At 39.3% G+C, this 22639-nt stretch overlaps 2 protein-coding genes across 3 annotated transcripts; both read left to right on the forward strand.

Annotated features, from left to right (window-relative positions):
• The first annotated feature begins 181 nt into the window (after positions 1–181).
• On the forward strand, positions 182–13092 carry pir (pirin). 2 transcript variants are annotated; one of them, XM_061034989.1, is made up of 11 exons: positions 182–327; positions 2218–2336; positions 2423–2515; positions 5602–5682; positions 7215–7421; positions 8719–8803; positions 9811–9855; positions 11119–11165; positions 11959–12041; positions 12470–12536; positions 12883–13092. In XM_061034989.1, exons 2-10 carry the CDS (start codon positions 2244–2246, stop codon positions 12495–12497), a joined length of 762 nt encoding a protein of 253 aa, XP_060890972.1. In that variant the 5' UTR covers positions 182–327; positions 2218–2243; the 3' UTR covers positions 12498–12536; positions 12883–13092. The 2 variants fall into 2 exon arrangements, with proteins under 2 accessions (XP_060890972.1, XP_060890970.1); XM_061034987.1 differs by lacking the exon at positions 11119–11165.
• A 482-nt stretch (positions 13093–13574) lies between these two features.
• On the forward strand, positions 13575–20814 carry vegfd (vascular endothelial growth factor D). The gene is made up of 8 exons (XM_061034977.1): positions 13575–14682; positions 17624–17825; positions 17902–18022; positions 18825–18894; positions 19023–19150; positions 19241–19356; positions 20115–20280; positions 20513–20814. The coding sequence occupies exons 1-8, from the start codon at positions 14569–14571 to the stop codon at positions 20529–20531; spliced, it is 936 nt and encodes a 311-aa protein (XP_060890960.1). The 5' UTR covers positions 13575–14568; the 3' UTR covers positions 20532–20814.
• Positions 20815–22639: the final 1825 nt, after the last annotated feature.

The following is a 22639-nucleotide window of genomic DNA, read 5'->3' on the forward strand; positions in this document are numbered from 1 at the left end:
TGGAACTTTGCTTGGATGAAAATGTTGAATATGTCCCTCCCATGATCCGTGTGTTTCAAAGCAATTATAAAAGTTTTATATCAATAGTTTTTCCTGACCTTATCACGGAAAAGAGAATACAGAAAGCTCGAGGCCAACGTGCTTATGTGAAATGCTCTGGTCTAACTGGTTGATCTGTAGCCACGCCCCCCTTGTGTACTTCCACATTTGCAATCTCACCTGAGGAGGAGAAGAGGGCTGAAATGAACAGCAAACTGGATGTCAACCAAATATAAAACGGCAAAAACAGCCAGAACAGTGACGGGATCTGTTACATTATATTTTCAGGTAGGTGGGGGCTGTTATGTACCAGTTGTAACAGGTTAATTCAAGTCATAAGCAGGCATTGTGAAGATGTGTTGTTTAGCAGGGACATGAGGACTACTCGCTCACGTCAACATTTAGTTTGCTGCTTCAGCATTGTGCTCGTACAGAAAATCCCTATTTTAGGGAAGTCCACTGATTGTGTCATGCACTACAGAGAGGGACAGTGATGGTGTAACAACATCTGAAGTGTCTTCGGGGTGAATTGAGCAAAAGTTTGAGTACAAAACGACTCCAGCCTCACTCACGTCAGCTGATCCGCTCAGCTGATCGGTTCTGTAGAATTTCACTTCCTTGTTGCCTCGGCTGCTGTGGACCTGCAGTTTACCAACAGGATATTTTGAAAAGAGGGAAAGCCTGTGGTTGTTTGTCGTCTTGTCACCGGTTGTTTTGTCGTGTAATGTTACTTTGTGTTTTTTTTTTTTTCAATCTTGGAATATCCCTCACATTGTCCTCTTCAAAACAGTTTGAGTCATTTCGATGATCACAGCCGAATATTAAAACAACAACAACAACACAGTCAACTTGTAAAAAACCAGTCCTTGAAGTCCCAGTCGAAATATTAAAGCAGTAGGCTACGCACAAGATATAATCTAACTTGTGCTTGAAATATATTAACTTGTGATAGGCTATAAACCTATATGCCCTATAGGCCTAATTTATTTTGCTTTTTTTACTCCAGGTTATCAAATACAGACCTTTTGCCATCACCGGCTTTATCACAAGATAAGTTAGATGGCTGTAACCCCGGTGCCACTGTATGAGCCATGAGAAAGCCACGATATTTGACTTGGATTTGTTTTGCTTGTCCATTGTGTTTGCAAACCTTTCACCCACAACAAGACCTACTGCAGTTTCTCAGATTAAGATAAACAAGGCATGGATGAGATAGGGAGATTCTTTACGGGGTATTATCAACAATTTAATAACTGAATTTAAAATGATTCATGTCTGCCTATTGGCCATTGTTGATCACATCACTCAGTGTTAAGAAGGGTTCAAAGTTGAGGTACTATCACCATCGGGTCAGGATGCAGCAATCCAACAAGACTTGAGTTTAGGTAACAGGTTTATTTTGTCAAATTAGGTAAATCATGAGGGACACACATGGGATTGAACATCCATGCTGAAAGACAACTAAAATAATATTAGCACAATAAACAAGTCAAATTACATTACTTTCTGAAGGAAATAAAGATAAGTAAAGTACTTAGGATAAATTAAAATGGACTAGATAGTAACTAAAATAGGAGTAAAAGCCACCTTTCCATTGCTGAACTGCCAAAACATGAGTGCAAGGGAGTGCCGTCTTAAATAAGGAGTAGGCAGGTGAATTCAATCTAATTAATTAGTAACAAAGCGCAAACAACAACCAATCAAGGGGGAGAGAGTGAGAAACCAGGAAGTGTACTAAAGGAGGTGCAGTAGGAAACAAATAGTTATCTTTACAACACTCATTTTGATGTGTCAAAAAAGGAGAAATAAAAAAGATTTGATACATCTCTTCCACAGACAATTCTATTAGGTGTAAAAAAAAATCTTAAAAGGAAATGCAAAAGAAAAATATAGTAAAAATTCTGGATATTTTTTCGAAAAGTATCACCTGAAGAAGACCTCTGGTAGAAAAGTTGTGATGTATTAAAACTTTTTGTGGCATTCGAGCATGTGTGCGGGCCTATCTTCTTCCACAGTCTGCTGATGTTGCCCTGCACCTATAGGTGATGTGTGTATAACTACCGCCTTTTTATACGTTTTCCTTATAAAAATCGTTTTTGTATCTTGTGCATGAAGGCTTTTTATCATAATTCATTCATTAGTCTAAAGTATCGGTTCATGTGTTTTATGTTGTTGCAGTGACAAGTCAAACCTTCCCCAGCACGATGTCTGTGAGGAGAGTTGAAAAGACAGTTTTGAGTGTGGAACAGTCGGAGGGAGTGGGTGCTCGTGTCCGCAGGAGCATTGGGAGAAAGGAGGTAAGTTCTTCATGTCTTACTTCAACTGTCATGCCTTTTAATTTAAAAAAAAAAGTGATCCATGCATGGTTTTTTTTCTCTCACAGCTGAGGAACCTGGATCCCTTCCTGATGTTGGATGAGTTCAGAGTGAGCAAGCCGGCAGGTTTTCCAGACCATCCTCACAGAGGATTTGAGACGGTCAGTTATTTACAAAATGATTTTAGAAAAGCAACAAAGAGTCACAATTTTCTGGCCTCTTTGGCACTGACAGGTAAAGGTTATATACATGTACGTGTCCAGGACCCCATAATTTATCCAGCCCATCAAACAATTCAGACTCTCTTGCATTCATCACAGTTGGGTCGTAGGTATTTTTGCTCTCCTTATATGACAAACAAAGGTACCTTTTTTGTGTGCAAAATAACCATACATAAATGTCTCATGATGAGTCAAGTGTCCTAAATATCACCAGAGGGACTCACTGATGATCTGCATTCCAAAAAAAGAGTAACAAGCATATTGACTTACTGAAACATTGAGACAATTAAAACTAGTACTTTGTAATGTAGGCTATATAGAATTATTTATTACAGAGAGTTTGATATCCACATTTCAGGACAAACCCAAAACTATTTTTTCTTTTAAAGTCAGCTCAGGGTCACAAAGTAGTCTAACTATAGAAGATCTGGATTTGCATAACAATGAAAAGATAGAAAACTTATGTAAAGCTGCTTTTCTACCTTAGCTGATAAAACCATTTATACTTTGGCTTCTAAAACACACACAAGGACTCACTGTGCACACAGAGGAAGGCTGAAAATGTAAAACACCAAAATATCTGACAATAGCATGTCAGTATTGAACATGTTAAACGTCACCAAAAAAAGAAGCAGAAGAGAAATGCGTGACCGAGTATTATAATTCCTAGTTTGAACACTAGAGGGCGACAACAGCACAGTGTGCTGAAAGACGGAGCCACATTTCCATCCAGTATTGATGAAGGTTGATGTATTTAAAAAAAAAAAAACGAACACATAACCAGGGGTATCAGAGACATGATGTCTGATGTTTTTGCTTAGTTTGCATCATCTCAGGGATCAACACACAAAGCTTTGTTTTTAAAGAATATAAGCTGACAAGCCATGAAAAAAGAAATTCCTGTTTTGCAATAGAGAAACTGTCCTGGCCTCTGCTGTGTTTTTGTAAAGCAATCTTTGGTTTGTGGTTTTTGTTCTTCTAGGAATTTGAAACGTATGTCTCAATCAAAACAAACCTCTTTCTTGACCAATGTTGCTGACAGTCTGACATGTTTGCTGTCTGAGTTTATTGTTGACCAAAGAGTTTAATATGAATACACCACAAAAAAACCCTAACCCTGTTTTGAATCCTTATTTAAAATGTACCTCATATCTAGTTTAGGTTTTAATACAGTAGACATACTCACAGTGTGAAATGATTTACATTAAAAAGTGTCAGGTACAGTTTCAAGACTCACATCTGTCCTATTGTCTGTATTTCCCACACTTTTCCTGCATTTTATCATTTATCAGCAGCGTTTATTATCAGTTTTTACATTAATTAAAGTGAGTTATCGGCATATAAATGTGAAAGATTAAAGGAATAGGTCTATAACTGAATTACTGATTATCATGAAAATTATCATGTTTTTAGCTGGTTACAGTTCCCAATGTCAGAATTGTATTTTCAACTTATGCTTCTCATTGTCATCAACTCAAATGTCAGATAAATTAAATAAATTAATGATTTTTCAAAAAGTTACAGAATTTGTTTGGTAAAAGTAAATTGTTTTCTGTACTTATCGATGATGATGATTTACTCACAATCATTCTGTCGCCTAATGAGAAAGGTATGACTCATAGTTCAATGTACCTGCCGTGAAATATCACCAAAGAAATCTGCAGTCAGTTTAAGCTAGCATTTTATCACCCTGCACTTCACCGATGTAGTTTTCCATCCTGCGGCTGAACTGTTTAGCGTCAGTCTGACACCACCATCTTTAAAGTACTACATCCCAGGCAGCTTTTTTAAACTCACTGTCTTCCTCCTTCTGGCACAAGAAACCTGAGTTAGTGAGGGACTATCTGGTGATTAAAACAGAGCAGCGAGCAGATTAGGAACCATATGTCCCTCATGTATTGATAGAGAGAAAAACAGAAGGAAGGAGAGGGAGTATTGGACTTATATTTGACAGAAACAGGACTCCAAATGTGAAGACAATGTTGCTCTTTTTTTAAAAGCATGTCAGCCATAAACACGAGCTGATGATATGTATCACTGCTGTTCCTACAGCTTTGTTCTCCTGACATGGGGAACTTTGTGAATATACTCAGTTAATCATTTGGTTACATCTCTAGAATTAAAGATCCATTTGGTTTAATATTGGATTTACTTGTTTCTGCTGTCAGGCTGAGGGAAGTAGGAGAATAGCTGACTTAACAAACTTAACTGAATGACCTTACAGAGCCTTTAGAGAGCTTTGGTATCTTGTTCTTGATCTGTCTTTGAAACTACAAGTCTTTCTATTAAGGGGGTTGTTTTAAATAAGTGTACGTTTTGAATTGACAATTTAAATAAGTGTATGTTTTGAATTGACAATTTGAATAAGTGTACGTTTTGAATTGACAATTTAAATAAGTGTACGTTTTTGAATTGTGGTTGTATTTGTAGCAATGCCAGCAGATGAATCGAGGTTATGTTTCAGGTTACTCTTCTTTGTAATAGATCTTGAAAACCTGAGATATTGTCCTTAGATAGCCAGACATTCCTCCAAGTGTATTTGATTTGGCAGATGCAACTTGAATCTCCCGGTGTGGGTGGACAGAACGAAGGCTGCACTCCCAGCATGCCTTTCAGCAGGTGTGTTTGCTCACACTCACATGACTTTAGAAACCCCACAGCTGTGGAGACAGATCACAGGCAGCCCACTGCAGGGTCTCCAGCCTTCCTCCCTAAGACAGATGTTCACCTTTAAACCCCTGACCCCACGCCCAGCCTCGTCTTCCTGTCCAGTCTGACCACTGGAGCAGTAAAACCACTACACACGTGGTCATAGTTTATGGGTGTCGGAGCAGCACTTGTTTGAAAGTTCACGGCCTGATTTAACATTAGAATTAACTTAATAACTTAAAAATTTAGCTGTAAGACCCTCAGAAAGATAAATTCCATAAATCAATTTACAACTTTCTTGAGATTGAATGGGTTGTGAAGTCACATGTAAGACTTTTGTTTTAGCTGTTAATGCTACATATATCTTTCCTCGACAGGTTACGTATGTTTTAGAGGGGATCACAGTGCATGAAGACTTCTGTGGCCATTCAGGGCGACTGAAACCGGGAGATCTGCAAGTACTACATCGTTTCTAAAAGTGTTCATCTTTAAGATTTTGCCAACGTTTACAAAACATGACTCTTTCTGTAAAGCTACAAACAGCTCACCATCTCCGTCCATAGTTAAAAAGACCCACCTACTAGCATCTTTAATACTCGCTAATTATATATTGTTTTACTTTGTTTAAAAAACAGAAGTGTCAAAGTTTCATTTGACCATTTAGCGTGGGGTTATGTGCCAAAGTATTTACTATTGGACAGAATCTGGCCAGCTGTTTCACCCTGTTTCAATCTTCAATGCTAAGCTAATCCTATAGAAAGCAGCCTATTTCATTGCTTATGTGTGTTTCAATGTAGTCTGTATTGTAGCAACTGCACAGTGTATAGTATATACACAGTATATATATTATTTTATTTTATTTTTTGTACCTAGTGACTGTGCAACGCTGCTGGTTTCCCCCTGAATCTAATCTACTTGCTAAGCTAAGCTAACTGGCTGCTGTCTGTAGTGTCAGTGGTGTCACTACTCCCATTTCGCTTTCTGGAATGAACAAATAATCATCTTTTCCGAAATGATGAACAATTCCTTTCAGTTAAATTAATAAATAATGTATTATATTTGTATTTACTTGTTATTCACACAAACTACAAAAGCAGAACAATACTTGAGCCTATTGGCATACTAATCCCCACACACTCATTACATATGCATTATGATGTTGTGCACTCCACTAATTGGATGTAATGCCCTGTGGGTTTGTCCTCCGTCTTGAAAGTAGTAAAGTTACATTCACACACACGAACACAGAGTGTGCTGACTCAGCTTCCATCTGCAGCAGAGGTGCAGTCAGTTCAGCTGAATTTGCTCTAAACCACCATGTGCACCCTCTGCAGGCTCAGACGTCATGTCTGGTCCTCTGGGAAGAACTCAAACATGGTCTCATTTTTATAGCAGGGGTTCATTATTAAGGGAAGTGGTGAAGCATCAATTGTGCCAGCAGAGAAAATGTTTGAGCATTTCTCAGCTAATGTTTGAGTTAACTCCACATCTGTATTTCTTTATATTGAAAACAGGAGGGCAAGGCAAGTTTATTTATATGGCACATTTCAACAACAAGGCAACTCAAAGTGCTTCACACAACATCAAAAGCATTATGACAGAGGGAAAAAATAAATATTAAAAAAGAAAATGTAAAAATCACTAAAACAAACAATTCACAATCACAGAGAAGAACCATTCGGACATTGCTACTTCCTATGTTTTATATCGATATAATAAACGTTGAGAGAAATCATTTAAGACTGCGTTGTTGTGAGTTTAAATTATTGCCAGTAGTTTTTAAGCATGTCTTATTATCTAGAAAGAGACAGAACATGATCAACCATGATCAGCAGTCACAGATAAATAACTGTCAGTGGTTGATGCATTGAAGCAAACCTGGAGAGCAGAAATTTGCAGCTGACTTGAAGCAGGGGATGCAGGGGATACAGTGAGTCATTCATGTTATGTGTCTTTTTGTATACGTGAAGCATGTCTCTTTGTTCACTAGTGGATGACTGCAGGACGAGGGGTTGTCCACGCTGAGATGCCCGTGTCAGAAGAGCCGGTGGTGGGCTTACAGCTGTGGGTGAACCTGCCGAGTCGAGACAAGATGGTGGAACCTACGTACCAGGAGCTGAAAGGCTCTGAGATCCCCACACCTAGCCAGGGAGGAGTTACAGTGGCCGTCATATCCGGAGAGGCTTTAGAAGCAAAGGTGTGCGTCCGTTTGTGTGTCTCACTAAGTGTGTGTGTGTGTGTGTCTACATGGTTGTGATGTCACTACAACACCAGAAGAGTCAGAGGCCACGGTCAGATGCATGCTGTGTAAAAGAACCTGATGTTTACCTTTTTGGTGGCTGTTGATGTCATGGTGTGTGTGTGTGTGTGTGTGTGTGTGTGTGTGTGTGTGTGTGTGTGTGTGTGTGTCGGTGTGTGTGTCGGTGTGTGTGTGTCGGTGTATGCATGTGTGTTTGGGAAAGAAAGAGGAAAAAAGAGTGGGAATGTCTGTTAAACGAATATATTTTATCAGTATGAGGAAAGTCTGTTTGGAAAGAGGAAACTACAAATGAAGAGCAGATTGTCCTGACTTGTGATGCGTGTGTGTGTGTACTTTTTTTTATTACACTTTGGAACATGAGTGGAAGATGACGTGCAGAATGATGAGAGAGGGCTGATCTCAAACAAAGGCCATTGAGATTGAGAGTGAAGTGAAATTCTGCCAAATGCAGATTTAATTGTGTGTGTGTGTGTGTGTGTGTGTGTGTGTGTGTGTGTGTGTGTGTGTGTGTGTGTGTGTGTGTGTGTGTGTGTGTGTGTGTGTGTGTGTGTGTGTGTGTGTGTGTGTGTGTGTGTGTGTGTGTGTGTGTGTGTGTGTGTGTGTGTGTGTGTGTGTGTGTGTGTGTGTGTGTGTGTGTGTGTGTGTGTGTGTGTGTGTGTGTGTGTGTACACAGTATGCAGGGTTACTGCAGGGCAAGTTGTGGCCCTGAATCAGTTTTTAATGGATTCTCCCACAATTTGTGCTACAGCCTTCCCCTAAGTTTCACCAAAATCAGGCCAGTGTTTTTCCATAATCCTCTTGCCCAACAAACCAAAGGAAAGAGCTGTTTCGATGAGGTTTTTATTTATTACTGTATTTAGCTGGGACAGTGAATATTAGGTAATATTTCTGAAAATATGCTTGATAGAGAGATATTTCACAAGTCGTGGAACTACAGATGATATTTTCTGACTTTGTTTTCTTGAAAATCACGAGATTGATAGTACTGTCAAACCACATATCAGGATTGTGTGGGTGGCATTAATGCAGATTTCACTTGCTTTTACTCAAACCTTCACCAGGGAAGAGCAACGCTGATGGTTCTGACATTGTAAACCCACGATGATGACAGATATTGGCGCCACGATTTAAAATAGAGCATGAATGTGTTTTCTGTTTTTGTTTATTTTACACTTTTGTTAAAGTTTGTGTTTCAGTTAGAACATTTTCTTAACATACTTTTTCCTCGATATAGTCTAAAGTTTACACGAGGACACCAACCTTGTACCTGGACTTCAGACTGCAGGCTGGGGCCTTGCATGTACAGCCAGTCCCCTCAGGTAGGAGAAATACATTTATGTGTACACCATTGTGTGTCTGTAAATGGTTTGTTAATTACAAAAATGTTTCTGAGTTGTCAATAAGGACACTAACAGAAAAGCTCCTCCTGGTTACCTTCAGCTCTGAATGATTATCAGCCATTCTTCAGCATTTTCTCTTTTTCGTTTTGTTGCGAAAAGTAGGGAGCATAAAGTGATCATCAGAGTCTATTGAATATTGCCCCCATGTGTCTGGAAACAGAACAATGAGTGATACTTGGCACCACAACATGGATATAATTTAGCCTGTTCTGCTTATTTTCCATCATAATCTGTAATTATATTTTATGAAAAGCTGCCAAACATCCAAATTTTACAGCAAAACCAAAAAATATTTACAAAAAGCCCTCGTCACCTCACCAATGGAAAATAAAAAAAACCACAGGGCTCACTGTTCATAAACTTTACGTCGTCAATCATAGTTCCCATCTGCTATAATTCTGGACCTTGGTCCATTTGCACAAGGTTCACGCACACTTTTCTGTGGAGGAGGGGGTTCACAAAGGTTGTAAAGCTGTTGTTAGACACGACAAGCTTTAAAAAAAAAGTTCCAAATCATCAACACATACACGTATATTCTTCTCAATTAAAGTTACAACAAAGACAGTCTGGCTCTTTCTGTAAAAACACTGACACTAAGCTAGCAGCTGAGCACAGAAACAGACTGACATAGTTCACAACTTGCTTATAGGGGAGTATTAACATCTACAGGGACAGACATTTACATCAAGAGTTGGCAGAAACAAAAAGCAGAGCTGTGATCATTTTAGTGTTCCTGTGTATCGGCCCTGGAAATAGGATGGCAAAAAGACCCTTACATGTGTTGATAAGTCATCGATCGTGCTGTCGACTTATTTACGTTGCCTACAGGTTAATTGCAAGTTTACGAGGAGGACACTCTTTACAAAATGGTCTACCAACTCCTTTATAACACCCTTACTTTCCATAATATTTTGTGTGTTTGACAGGATGGACTGCATTCATCTACACACTCTCAGGATCCATTCATGTGGGTGAGTCTGATGAACGCTCTCCTCAACATACGTCCGACTCTGCGCATATTCATCTGACCATAACTGAAAGAAATCATGTAATTCTTCTTTTTAACTGACGTCTTTTTATTAACAAAGAACAAATCATTTCTGACCAGATTTTAAAGATTTATTTTTGGGCTTTTTGTGCCTTTAATGGAGAGATAGGACAGTGGATAGAAATGGAAATCAGGGAGAGAGAGAGAGTAGGGAATGACATGCGAGAAAGGAGCCACAGGCTGGATTCAAACCTGGGCCGCCCGCTTGGAGGACTATAGCTTCCATACATGGGGCGCGCACACTATCCACTGCCCCACCAGCGACCCAATACTTACTTACTTGACTTGTACATGTGCACTCTTCTCAGCCTGTGTGAATGTTTCCAAGCTTCCCTCCCATCCCTGCTGCTAGATCTACGTTACAAGTATGTGTGTGATCTCAGGCCAATATTAACTTTCCTTCTACATTCAGCCAACTTTAAAACTTGATGGATTCATGTACTGTCCATTAAAATAAAATCTCTTTTGGATTCCTTACCGCTCCAGTTCATCTGAAATTATCCAACATCGTGGGGAAAAATGACAGTGCTACTGTTTTTAAATGATGACCTCCTCAGTGTTTGGCTTCATATCAGTCACTTCACTGACATGTCATAACTTTTAAATAATGCCATGAAATTTTAATAAGGCAGTTTTTTCTTACCACTGTAACTTTTGCTGCTTTGCTAAAGTGCTCATGATGGATAGGCCGGATCTTTGTAACCTAGCAATGAGTAAGGTCTTTTACCTGCTTTTTGTAACATAACAATGAGTAAGGTCTTTTACCTGCTTTTTGTAAAGTGTCTTGAGATAACACTTGTTATGAGTTGACGCTATACAAATAAAAATTAATTGATTGATTGAGTGATAACTACGTCCTATTGAACGAAATAATACTTCTACATAATAGTGATGCATTTCCTGCTTATACGGCAACATCGTGTGATCAGGGAGTTCCCCTCGCATGAGAACAAATACTTTCAGATGGTTAACTTGTTTTCAGGGTTTTGGTGGTTTGTTGAAACCTGTTGTTTTCAATCAGAATCCCCCTTTTGATATTCTTTTATAACATTGGTTATGATTGGATTACTCGCCATCATCACACAGCAAGGTCTCTCAGTCTGGCTGGAATTGCTGGCAGATGTTTTGATGACACGAGAGGAAGAAAGTGGCTGCTCAGACTAATGAAGTTATTTTAATTTTGTAGTCTGGTGCAATCACAACCAGCTGGCTGTGGTGACTGGTTTCCTACTGGTAAGATTCTGTACCTTTTTACTGTAAGTGTTGCAGCAGGAAAACGAAGTGCTGTACTCGGTCAAAATGTCTGAATCATGCTGGTGTTGGTTTTTCTATTTAATTCATGCTGGGTTTTTTAAGCCTAGACGTGTGACATCCCGAAATGATTTGTGGAACACATTTAATAATTCTCAAGATGCATTTGTTAGCCTACTAGCAGCAGTGGGCTAGTTTTCTGTGAATAAACAGTAATGCCAATATGTGACCACGTTTTCTACCTATAAGCCTTTAAATAAAGCGCACATCTCAAAATTACACTGAGACCCAACTTTAATCCACCACTGAGCAAACACTCGGCGACATTTGGCAAAAAAAATCGTCCTTTAAACAGGCAGAAAAACCCCATGCAGAACAGGACTGGACTACCATCTGCCATATCTGGAAAGAGAGTGATGGATGAAGACTAACAGGGAGATGAAGAGATGTTTAAACAATGTTATAACATATTTGATGACATGATTTTAGGCAGGAATAATCAATACAGCATTAAGTAGCCTACTTAAATGCTACTTATATATTTAAAACACAATTCTTGTTTCTCAAGTTTTCACTACTCAGACTCTAAATAGTGATCAAAAGAGGAAGACTGGGCCCCGAAAGTGTGATCCGATTATCTGCCAGCTACACTGAAAGCCCTTAAATATTGGCCGTCACTCGCAGAGGCCAAAGTGTCCTCAGACGATAGCCGATGAGTTCAGAGATTGGACCAATGTCATCTACATATCAAACCTGTGAATTTTCTTGTTTTAAGGCCCAGATCAGGAGCAGCAGAAGGTCGAGCCCCATCACACGGTGGTGTTTGGAGATGGAGACTGTGTCAAATTTGAAAACAAGGTGGGACTGTTAGCCATGGATTTTTTTTAATGGCGAAAGACATTAGGATTTGCTTGATGCTTGGATTCAAATTAGTTTGATGCACACTACTACCTTATTTTCTTCTCTATCTAATCAGTCCGTCAGTTATGTATTAATATTGTTTAACTTTTCGATTACATATCACTTAGTTACATCTAAGTAGTCTTGCTAGAATCATATTATTCTTGTGTATTTATTTTCCTCAAATTAATTTTTGTTAAACATTTTTCTGGCTCTGTACTGATTTAGAGAAGTGGTTCTCATCCTCTTTAGCTTGTAATCCCTCAGATTTATGTGTGGTCTTGGGTGCCCTTGTCCCTAGATGAGGAACATAACAAATGAAAGACAATAGCCAATCCACTTCACAGAGTCGAAGCTGATAATGTTTCCTCTTACTTCAACATCAGGGCTCTGAAGTTTCCCATTTTGTACTGATTGCTGGAGAACCAATCAAAGAGCCTGTGGTACAGCACGGTATGTGATTTATTTATTTATTTTCCCTCTTTTTCTGTTTCTGAGTTGTCAATAAGGACACTAACAGAAAAGCTCCTCCTGGTTACCTTCAGCTCTGAATGATTATCAGCCATTCTTCAGCATTTTCTCTTTTTCGTTTTGTTGCGAAAAGTAGGCAGCATAAAGTGATCATCAGAGTCTATTGAATATTGCCCCCATGTGTCTGGAAACAGAACAATGAGTGATTTATTTATTTATTTTCCCTCTTTTTCGCCTTCAATCCTTGATGCATTTCAAAAGTCTCAAAACAGAACTTAAGAAATGTAAAATAATGTATGACTTTTCTATTTTGTCTCCCTACCTCCAGGTCCATTTGTAATGACCACAGAAGAAGAGATCAGACAGGCTATCAGGGACTACAGTACAGGCACAAATGGCTTTGAGAGAGCCGTAAACTGGAGGTCAAAGATCAGAGATTCTCTCTGAACACTACATGTTGCACTGATTGTTGGTGAAAAGTTTGCCTTACTTGTAAGAAGAATATTTAAAAAAATATTTTTTTCTCTTAACTTTTTTATTCTAAGGGTTCGGTCTGAATATGTGTTTTCAGGACATCTCGTACTTTCCATCATGTATTACAACTTGTTCCATGTTTAAGTGCTTTGTGGTAACACATTACCTCCCTCTCCCTTGTAAGATATAGATATTAGGGAGAATGTGATTCTTGCTGCTCTCCACGCCCCTTGTTAAGTTCAAACTTTACTACATTTTCCCCTGTACACTGTAGCAGAGCTGAAATGATGGGCAGTTGTTTGCACACATTGTTGTAGTGGAGGTAAATAAGCTCATTTTAAGTAAGTGTAAGTATGGTTTTGAAATGTTTCCATGTATGAAACTCATCTGTGCACTGTTTTGAACATTAGCCTTATTTATTCAGCTGATGCTAAACTAAACAAACCTGCTGTAAAGAAACAGAAATTATGCAAGGTTTGTAATATAATTATCAAAACATCATTAAGGCTGCCTGAAAAAATGCCCAAGCTACTGATTTTGTATTTGGATACAAATGTGAAAATTGTCCCTGCAAATTGTATTTCATTCTTTTCTCATATCCTAAGTCAAATGTGCAGCGGATGGGCAAGTGGGGGTGGTGCTGGCATCTTGTTTCCCCTCACACTTAACAGAGGTCTGGATCACATTTAAAACACATGTTACTGCTCTTTGGCTGTGTGCGTTTCGACAAGTCCAGAGGCTACAGACACTGATCAGGGATTTAAGTGGACTTGATCACTTGTCAGACAGACATTTAAAGAGGAAGACGGGGAACACACAAGCAAATAAAAAGGCAGCAGGACCAGCAGGGCTGACACCAACACAGACAAACTTAGCTTCTCAAAGCTTTTTTAGTGTTCGCCCCCACATCTAAGAGGAAGAAATTGTGCGGCTACTTTTAAACCTGTGGGGTTTTTTTTCTACAAGGATTTACAAGCGAGAACTGACGACTGCCAGAGAGGACGTTAAACTTAAATGCTGGTATATTGTGACCTCTGAAATTAGCAGGAACACAGAAGTCAGCAGAGTTTCAGGAGGTGGGAAAAGAAGACAAGAGTGTGAACAGTTTGTTTAGATTTTCCAGCTAGAGGCTCTGAAATATCTCAAAGGCCTTCAATCAGTTTGGACAGAAGAGACAATTTACAAGGAAAGTTTTGTCTTGTTTCATTTCAAGCTTCTGACTTTTTCTGGACACCCTGCTCTCTGCATCAAAGCTTCTGCAGTAAGAGGTGCACGTTTTAAAGCCTCCTCCATTTGGCGTGTCTGGGTCTCTGTGACAGGTTACGTCTGGCTTAGACACACACACACACACACACACACTTTCTACAGTGCAGCTGTAAGATCAAGAGTTTGTGTTGCACATACCGGCGCTGAGAATCTCGGTGTGTGTGTGTGTGTGTGTGGTCTGAGGCACTCAGCTGGTCTGGGAAACTGAGTCAGCCTTGTACTGCTCTTGTACTGTTGAGGAGGGTTTCTCAGAAGAAGAGAGCGGAGCCAAGGGATGAAGATGAAGATGAGCGGGGCTCTGTGCAGACTCTCCTGCTTGGTCACTCTGGTGGTGGAGCTGAGCTGGATAAACGTTGGATACAGCATGCATAGAGAGGCAGGAAGCAGGGTAAGTGACGTGAAGTGTTTAGTGTGATATTAAAATATAATATACAAGTAGCAATGCCAAAAAAAACTATTTCAAGTCATTGCTTTTTCTATCTAATGTAAAGAGATTTTTTTTTGGTGCTAAAAAAACCCTTGGATTTATTGTATCATCGCTTTCTTTAATTATTGGCTGATTCAGGGCCTGATTTTTTTCTCTATTGTGTAACTTTTTTCTTGTCTTCACTCATCATAAACTCTCTTTGCTGCCAGTGCTGCATGCTCACACGTGCCCTGTTCAGTTCACTGAAACTAAAACCCTGTTTCCACTTGCATGTGGCTAAAAGAGGAACTACACAACTTTGTATCTGCGTCAGATAACCATTTCAGCCTAATCTCTCCTGTCATACTAAAATTGATTTTCTTTATCCAGCTGTCATTCATCTCCTATATTCTTCAGTAGTTGACCTCCCCATCTCTACCTTCCCTTACAATTCCTGTCATCCCTCTGTCAGGCGCTCTCCCCCTCTGTTTCCCATTAGTGGATCCGTCCCCTGTTAGAAATAATGACGGGGAAACCTGCTTATTTTCTGTTGTTGTTTCTTGATTTAAGTGGAAGCAGTTACCCAGCCAACTTGCCCCACCCTCTGTTCTGAAACACACTGAACACATCAGAGGGCTCAGATGGTTACCATTTTCCAGAGGATATGAAGCAAACATTGTGCAGACAAGTGCAAAGTTCCAAGACCCTCCTTTCTAACCTGCCTGCTTTAAAGACCTTAAATAAAAGAGCCTTTTAATTTGAACTCCTCTCTTCTCAGCTTGGATAGGTCCCAACCCTGTACCCTTCAATTCTTAATATATCAAGTTCAACAAGTTAAAACTAAAACAAAACACAGAAAATCTTTCACACTAGATATAATTTAAAAAAATCTCATGTTATAAAAGACAAACCTGATGCCTTTTTTTCAGCATGGGGTTCCATTCTGCTTCTACTTTGTTCTGGTTTATGTCATCATGGGAACTTTGCCCTACTGTGGTAGCATGACAGGTGGCTTTACAGTTTTCTCCCAGCCTTAAATCACAGCTCCTCTCTTCTTAATGGAGAGCTGCCAGGCATAATCTGATACTTTAAACTTTGTTCCAGTATGTCTATGCATGTGTACATACAGTTCATGTCTTGAAGTGGATGGCACAGCTTACTGTACCTTCTCTTAAATCCAGTTGCATGTCTTACTGCTCACTTATATAAAGACTATTTGGTAGCAGAGCCGTGAGACTTCTCAATGAGCAGTCTTTAGAGACAGGAAGGTATACAGGCAGACTGGAGCAGATACACAAATTTGCTGCAGCAGCTGTTGATAATCACACTCTGACTAATAGGTGTGACATCAGGCTAAGTGCTCCAAGTCACTCCACAGCATGCCTCATATCAGCCCAGCCTCAGTGTTAGGCATGTTGGCAGGCAATGATGCACATGGTGTCATAATTTCAATTTAGCACTTTCAGTAAACTGTATTTTACATGTATAGTTTCTTACAACTCTGCAGACATGATAGCAGCTTCGTTGGGCTAAACTTAGGCAGTACAAACACAACAATACTAATAATGAATTTACAGTGCTATCATTCTTTATTCTCTAAATAGTACATAACATTTTCCCTACGTTTTTTTGTATGAATTCTAAAAGTTAAGTTTTAATCATGAAAGTTGTCTAACTTATGTAGCCTATAACCAGTGGCGATTCTAGAGTCTGTTGGGGACCAAGGCAAAATGAATTTTGGGCCCCTCCAACCACCGTTATTTCGGCCAGTGTCCTGACGCCTCTTTCTTTTTTTCACTCCCAGACAGATAACTCTTCTTCATTTTCCTTCAGTGGCTTTCCCTGACTGACTTTGGTTTTCACAGTAATAATACATGAGATGCTAAGCATGGCAATGAGAGTGAGTGTTGTCAGATGGGGCCCCATTAGGGAGGTTTCCTACTGTCATTCCATAATTTGCACATTTCAAGCTACTGCTGCGGTTTTCAGTTTGTCAGCAATCAAATGCCCCTTACTGGCCTGGCGCCCCAAGCAGTTGCCTGTCTTGCCTGTTGACAAGCAGCGCCTCTGCCAAGAACTCTGTACCTGCAGCGATCTTGAAAAATTAACATGATTGAATGTCTAAAATCAAATTTTCCTGTTCAAATTTAAGTTTTCTGTTTACTACAAATAGAGTTAAGAATAAATAATGGTTGTATTGCATGTTACCATGCTGACTTTTTCTAATTAGCTATTCTTACATACACATTTAAGATGAGGATTATGGAAACGCTTTTCGTTTTCCAGGTATCTGCCAAAACACAAGTATTAAAAAAGTTAATATTCTGCCCAGAGGGTTGTAAAACCAAATATCACAGTCATTAGAGTTTATACTTTAGAGATCCTTAAAAAATGATTTCAAATCCATCTATTTAGATATTTCACTCAGAACTAACCACCCATGGTGGTGAGATAAAATCAAGTAATCACCAAAATCAGTCATGTAGAAAACGTAATTGTCCATTCAAAACTTTATGGTAATCTTGACAGTGTTTGAAACATTGATGTCTAAACTGCACATGTCAGCTTAATGGGTTTGCTTGAGAGAAAACTAAGTGGATGGAAACATGTAAGATTACGCCTCAGGATCACACTGATCCTCAGGAAAGTTCATGGCAATCTGTCCAACAGCAGTTGCAATATTCTCGCCCAAAGTGCTGGACTGGATGAATAACAGACATTGCAACTTTTGGGGAATCCAAGAAGTTTCTTTGGTCTTCTGATGCATTATTATTTTTTCCCTGATTATTGACAGAGCAGTGCATTATCTTCAATATGCTCAATGTTTAAGTAGCCATGTGATATTCAAATTCACTTGATATCAGAGAAGCTGTGATTGTGCTCATGCCTTGCCTTCATGAAAACCCTTCCGATATTTTTGCAGGTAATGAAGCAGTGGGAGAGGAAGGTGCGCTCAGCCTCCAGCCTGGACGAACTGCTGATGCTCGCAGACTTTCCCGACTGGAAGTTATGGAAGTGTCGTCTGAGTCTGCAGCAGCCGGAGAACCTCTCCTCCCAACCTTCAGCCGGCTCACACCGCTCCACACGATACGCTGCTGAGTCTTACAGCCTGGAGATACTTAAAGGTTGGATAAAACATACAATATGTTTCATGATAACGTGTATGTGTGCTGGGTATGACAATGTGATTTTCCCATTCAGCCATAGATGAAGAGTGGCAGAGGACTCAGTGCATGCCGAGGGAAACCTGCGTCGATGTGGCCAAGGAGCTGGGCACAGACCCCTCAATGTTCTTCAAGCCCCCCTGTGTGTCCGTCTACAGGTTTGTATTACATGTAACCACATGACCAAATAAAACATAGTTCACCAAGCTCAGTGCTATAACACAATCCCTTCTCAAATTAACAACAAACTTCACAGCAGTATGATGTCAAAAAGTATTCAGTCATGTTGATCACATGGATTCACTGTTAACAATGACCATATTTGACCTCTACAAACCTGCAGATGGGAGGGCCCCAAACAAGAAAGTGCCCATTGAAGACTTACGTTGTGTTTAATATGCTACCATAAATCCCTTTAATTTGTTCACGGGATATACAGCTACCACCAGCAGCTGGTTAGCTTAGCTTAGCTTAGCTGGATATTTCTAACTATACTCAGTAAAACACTAGCATGTTCATTAAGGGGTGTTAGAGATGTTAAGAGGATCTGTCCCCTTTAAACAAAGTCAGATGAGGTGTTTTCCTGTTTACACTATTTGTGCTAAAGCTAAGCTTTCCATCCGCTGGTTCATCTCAGCGAAAAAAAAATGTTCCCTATAATGTTGACCTGTTACCTTCCACTAAATCTTCTTTATTTAATCTGGATGATTTTAGAAATAATTTAATATTTCTGTAAGCGTAGTTTTGTTGTTGTTGTTGTTGTTGTTGTTGTTGTTGTTGTTGTTGTTGTTGACTTTTCACCAGTGATGATCTTAGAAAACTCCCATAACCAGGAAGAGCCTGAACTCCTCAGAGTCAGCTACAACATCTTATCGTATGCTCTGTTTACCCCAGCTGTTTATAAGTTCTTTTTGCATGCACATCAATTTACCCAGATGTGAATTTGTTTCCTACTGATAGGTGCAGTGGCTGCTGCAATCAAGAGGGTGTCACCTGCAGAAACACAACGATTGAATATGTGAATAAAACTGTGAGTTTTCAGATCTCAGCGGACCCTTTCATGTTACTTTTATCTGAGGGTTGTAGTTTTGCAACTGCTACACTAGTTTACATCTGTGTTAAAACAATATCTGTTTGTGTTGATTCTGTGTATTTCAGGTCCTTAGTGTAATTCCATTTAAGTTTGTACCAGAACCAGTGCTAATAAAAGTAGCTAATCACACAGAGTGCAGATGCATGGAGCCCGCCATAATACGCCGTAATGCTCAACCTGGCAGCAGCAGCGGGTGAGTTGAGAAATCTTATGCAATCATATTTTTCAAACGAGTGTGAAGTGATGTTTGATTTCAGTTCTAATCCCCCTGGCTTGTTTGCAGCTGCTCTCCAATGAGCCAGCTGTCAGACGCAGAGGACTTGAGGAGACTTTGTGCCAGTGGGTTGATTTGGGATTGTTCAACAGACAGATGCATACCCTACCCTTCCAGTGCACCAGGTGTGTAATCATGTGTGTGCAAAAAGTAGAATGGACCCATATAAAAACATTTACTGCATAAAACATCATGGCGCGTGTTCTTTTAATTTATTGTTTTATGTATTGCACACTGACACTGGGCGGCAGTAGCTCAGTCTGTAGGGACTTGGGTTGGGAACCGTGGGGTCGCTGGTTCAAGTCGTGTTGCAGAGTCTCGAAATGGCCTGGTAGTTGGAGAGATGTCAGTTCACCTCCTGAGCATTTCAGAAGTGACCTTCAGCACTGAACCCTCGACGGCTCAGGCGGTCTTTTATGTGCAGCCCCTCACTCTGACATCTCTCCAGATTAGTGCATGATCATAGGATCTTGTTTGTGCACATGTCTGTGTAGCATGTCTCAATGGCAGATTGAAAAGTAATTTCCCCCTGTGGTTTTTTTAAAAAGGATATCATTGTTAGATATCCTTTCCTATCCTATCCTTGTAAGATACTGGAAGGTCAAATTAGTCAAATTGTTGTGGACATTTACTCATGTCTTCAAACTGCCAAAGCTTTTCATGGAGGACCTGTATCTACAAGCATAATTAAACAATTTCTCTGACTGAACTTTTGAGGTAAGAGCTTCATTATTAATAGTGTAGGTGTCAGATAACACGATATGACTCTAACACAATAAACTCAGATGTTGAACAAGGAGAACATTACATCTGTTAAGTATCAGCACCCATCCTTTTTAACTTTTTTTGTAACTCACATGCCCAATCATTACCTCCTTATCAGAGTTTCCACTCGGCTCCTGGATGCCCGACTGTGAGATCGACGTCGATCGCTGTGACTGTCTTCCTAGAACTGCGCCAACCCCCCAGACAAGACCAATCCATCGCTGTCATCTCAACTCTTCCATCTGCGCCCACAGGCATCAGCGTTTTGATCACAACTCCTGCAGGTAGAGCTTTAATATAATAAGGCGTTTGTTAAAAACAATTAAAAGAATATATGAAAAAGATGCTGGGAATAGGTGAAATGGTTAGGATGATAAATCAAAGGATTCAGGGAACAAGTGAAACAAAGTGATCACTTCCGCTGAGTTCATGTTTATCAAGTGAAAAGGCAAAGTGAGATATAGTCCTTCTGGTTTCATGCATACTTGGTTTTAATGATCATGTTTTTGTTCACAGATGCAGATGGCCCAAGTAGAAGTCCACCGGGGAAATACATTTCGACAACCTGCTCGCAAAGGATGTTTGTGTGTTTGAAGGCAGAGAAAAAGACTTATAATTTATTTACTGTCCTATTTATGTTGATCGCTTTAACTAATTAAAATTACCTTAATTAACTCACACGACAATGTTAATTGATTTTTTTTTTAACATGACTGCTTTTTGTTCCAATCAGTTTGAAACATTTTATGATTTGTACATTTGTTCTTTGTGCACTGAATATGTAGTTTATATTAAAGATTATTTTTATATCATTTGAATTTTCCTTGTATTTATGAATTAGTCAAAAACAAACAAACACCAACATTAATTTCTTCTTGTTTTTTTCCTGGTCCCCTTTGTATCCAGCTGCAGAGAACACAAATTAAGATTTGAAAAAGCATTAAGGGAAACATGAGCTGTTTGTATTTTGTCATGAAAGGATCATTTGTTCAGTGAACAATACCCAGAACGAATAATTGTGTAACGACTGACAGGCTATGAGGGCACTGTGACCTGATGATCCTGCTCCTCAGATCTCATTTCAATACAAAGTCTATAAAAAAAGATTGACCCGTCTTTTGAAGTTGTTTAGTTTTACAACATTAAATGGAAAGGATGAACTGAGATTTTTGTTTCTGATTTAACAGGAAAAACCCCATCTTTGTTTGAAAAACAAAAGCAGATTTTTACAGAGTGACTTGAATCGATTTCACAAAACACTTGTTTGTCCAAGCATTCATCCCTTTTCTAAGAAATCGTCAGCACTGGTGGAACAATCTTTTTAAAGCCATATCCAGAATTAAGATCATCTGTGAGTTGTCAATGATTTTGATGAAATACAGTATAAATACAATTACATCTGCAGGGCTTGTTGTGAGTGTGGAGGGGGGGAAGTAAATGCACTAACAGGAAAGAATCAATAGAGGAAAATGTAAATCCAGCTGGCAAGAAACCTGACATTTGGAGGGCGATTTATTTTCCAGCATCGTGACAAAGAGGAAAGCCTTCAAAACAACAATATGAGAGTCCTTGTGCAGCTGTATAGTATTTTTATTCTTCTTAGCTTCTCTGCAAAGAAGAATAAGACATTTTCTTTGCACACATGTGTGCAGCTGATAGATACATACCTACAAAAACTCAAAGCTTTGTCCAATGTCAAAGGGGTATTCACTTGACTCTAGCATAAATACAGACAGTACTGTAGCAAAAACGTCTTGGCTTTATACTATACAGCAGAATGTCTTGACATTTATTTATTTATTTTTCTCCTGTTGATTATTGTCAAAAGGCCACATACATTACATTCTTATTGGATTCAATGAAGAAAATATACCTTTACATATCCTTTGATAAAAACCGTACAAGCAGCTGTTTGCTGACATGAGATGTGCGTCATTGTGAATAATTATTTGCCAGATGGTGAAATAGATGAGAAAATCCAAGAATCTATACTGTATGCTTTGTATTTCATATGTAAAGTATAAGAGCGTCCAGGCGCTGTGTTCTCTATTGGATTTTTAAAGACCTGCTGCAGGGATAGCGCAGCTTTTTTTGAGTCCAGAGATGACCGTAAATACGGCTTGTCATAAAACAGGAGCATTATTGGTAATTGTGGTTCATTTGCTGTTGTTGCTTGGTGATGGTATTGATATCCAGTGTGGTTACTTTGTATTTCAGGTCATGATCAATAATAAGAAAACATTAAAGGGTAGATTGTTTCCCCTCTTTTGTCGGCATCAGAATTTTGTTTTTGTTTTCAAGATACAAAATGTGTTTCTGTCATCAAGTCTCAAAACTACATAGGGAAGGTGTCTGCTACTAAAACAAGCTCTCCTTTGGGTGTGACACAATTAAAGGTTCTGCTGCTCAGCAACACAGTGATACAGACTGTTACCAGAGAACTTCACCACAATGTCAGCTTATAGACCTTTCTTGAGATTATTCTTTTAACCTTATTTATTGAACATGACAAAAAAAAACATCAAAAACTGCTTATTATCTTTTGATCCAAACTACCACACAGACCTGGAGTTACAAGGAGTTCTGTCTCCCCCTAGCTGCACAGTTTGTATACTCCAGTTTTCTCATTATTCCTCACAGTTT

Source organism: Labrus mixtus, chromosome 1 (assembly GCF_963584025.1).
Source record: "Labrus mixtus chromosome 1, fLabMix1.1, whole genome shotgun sequence".
NCBI classification, from domain to species: domain Eukaryota; kingdom Metazoa; phylum Chordata; class Actinopteri; order Labriformes; family Labridae; genus Labrus; species Labrus mixtus.

Coding starts and splice junctions, on each gene's coding strand:
- pir (XM_061034987.1), top strand. CDS start 2,244: ATGTCTGTGAGGAGAGTTGAAAAGACAGTTTTGAGTGTGGAACAGTCG. Junction 2,337..2,422: donor GGAGCATTGGGAGAAAGGAG/GTAAGTTCTTCA, acceptor TTTCTCTCACAG/CTGAGGAACCTGGATCCCTT. Junction 9,856..11,958: donor CTCAGGATCCATTCATGTGG/GTGAGTCTGATG, acceptor TCTTGTTTTAAG/GCCCAGATCAGGAGCAGCAG.
- vegfd (XM_061034977.1), top strand. CDS start 14,569: ATGAAGATGAAGATGAGCGGGGCTCTGTGCAGACTCTCCTGCTTGGTC. Junction 18,023..18,824: donor CCCTGTGTGTCCGTCTACAG/GTTTGTATTACA, acceptor TCCTACTGATAG/GTGCAGTGGCTGCTGCAATC. Junction 19,151..19,240: donor CAACCTGGCAGCAGCAGCGG/GTGAGTTGAGAA, acceptor GCTTGTTTGCAG/CTGCTCTCCAATGAGCCAGC.